General features: G+C 36.6%; 1 protein-coding gene across 1 annotated transcript; it reads right to left on the minus strand.

Moving 5' to 3' along the window:
• Positions 1–1,013: 1,013 nt before the first annotated feature.
• On the minus strand, positions 1,014–1,412 carry LOC106766542 (nuclear transcription factor Y subunit B-5-like). Its single transcript, XM_014651264.1, has one exon. It carries the CDS (start codon positions 1,410–1,412, stop codon positions 1,014–1,016), a length of 399 nt encoding a protein of 132 aa, XP_014506750.1.
• Positions 1,413–1,801: the final 389 nt, after the last annotated feature.

The raw sequence follows: 1,801 nt of genomic DNA on the forward strand, positions 1-1,801 counted from the left end.
ACAAATATATTATTTATGTGAGGTGTTAAAAGGAACATCAAAGAATCCGTTACATGACCTTGTACGATGAATCAATCTAAAACATAATCGTTTTTTGGCTTCACTTTGTTGGGGTTTTGTGTTGACATCTAACGAATACAATAGTTAATTTGGTATCGAATGTGGTCCATCCCCTCAAAATCACATGATGAGATTTAAGATACATTAATCTATATTAACATAACATTTACTGACGTACCACATTTTTAAGATTCTCATTAACAATTATCTGTTTAAAGGAACCCTAGAAAACTCTCTTTTGGTCACCGCGATAGACTTTCAGATTAGGTCAGAACAAATCAAACTACACCCAAACATAGTTAATCTTAGTTTAAATTACTCCATTTCAATATTCGATCTATTTTAAGTAAGTCTCTAAATTAAAAATAACAAGCCTTAATTAATTTCACAAGGGTGCAGGAAAATGCTCTGACATCGATCTTGCAGATTCCAAACGATGGAAGAGTTCGTGGGAAATTTTCTGGGAATATACCATTAGATACATATATATACATGCATGAAGACAGTGATTTACTAACCTCATGCTTCTGTCTTGTTCTGAATTTGCTTCAAGTGTAAGTATACGTCACTAACCTTGAATGTAATTAAGGATAATCCTTATCCAATTAAGACATGCTTTGTGGTCAACACAATGAAGAAGGAGGAGCTAGCTTGGAACTGTACGGAAATGTTTTTTGCTTTGATGATTAAGATATTGTATCATCATGGAGATGGCATATGCGAAAACTCAGATTGGTTCAATCAATGAATATTTATAGCACCGATCGAGACCATGATTCATATTGAAGGAATATACTGCAAGCAAATCAATCAACAAAAAGGAGTGCATGCATATAGATATACGTAACAACATACAAAACAAGAAAGCTATTACACTGATTGTCTCAACATCCTCAAAACCTTAAACTAGCCTTGTTTCAGACAACAGAATATTCTGGTAATTAATTCTAGGATCAGAATTCAGCATCCTTGTCTTTAGAGGGGCTATTTCCTCTCTCTTGGATGGCTGTTCTATCTAGTTCTAGTTCTCTATATCTGTGCAAATACCTTCTCAATGGGTCTGCATAGTCATCAAAACCAAGGGAAGCTAAGGCCCAGCATATATCGTCTCCGTTCACGGTCTTCCTCCTCTCCTTTCTGCACTTCTCTGATGCCTCACTCGTCACAAAGCTTATAAACTCCGACACACATTCTTGCATTGTTTCCTTTGATTCCTTTGAGATTTTTGCATTAGGAGGCAGAATCTGCTTCATGATCCTCCCAACATTGGCTATTGGCAACAAACGGTCTTGTTCCCTGATGCCACTGTTTTCAGGATTAGAGGAACTGCCTCCGACATTGTCCACCATCATTGGAAGGAATTGAACTCCAACAGACAACATGTGTGTGTATATATATATATGTATAAAGTGATTATTCTGATGAGATTGAAAACATGTGACTAAAGAAAAAAATATAGATAAGTGCACATGCAAGGAAGCCTAGTCACAGTGAGAGATGAACATTAACGTTGTGAGTTAGTTAATTCAAGGTGACATGCGAATGATGCCAAGGCGGTCGGCTAAGATTGTGGGGTCTGATGATTAAATGAATTGGAGTTCAGAGTCATTTTTTGTTGCAAAGTTTAGACAAAGTCCACCCAATCGATCCATCCATTTCATTGGCTTCTTCACTGCTAATGGATGCTGAGAAGGCTTTTCAAGCAGTTCAAAAGACTGAAAATCACTCACACTATCCTTTC

This window comes from Vigna radiata, chromosome 7, assembly GCF_000741045.1.
Source record: "Vigna radiata var. radiata cultivar VC1973A chromosome 7, Vradiata_ver6, whole genome shotgun sequence".
Lineage (NCBI taxonomy): Eukaryota > Viridiplantae > Streptophyta > Magnoliopsida > Fabales > Fabaceae > Vigna > Vigna radiata.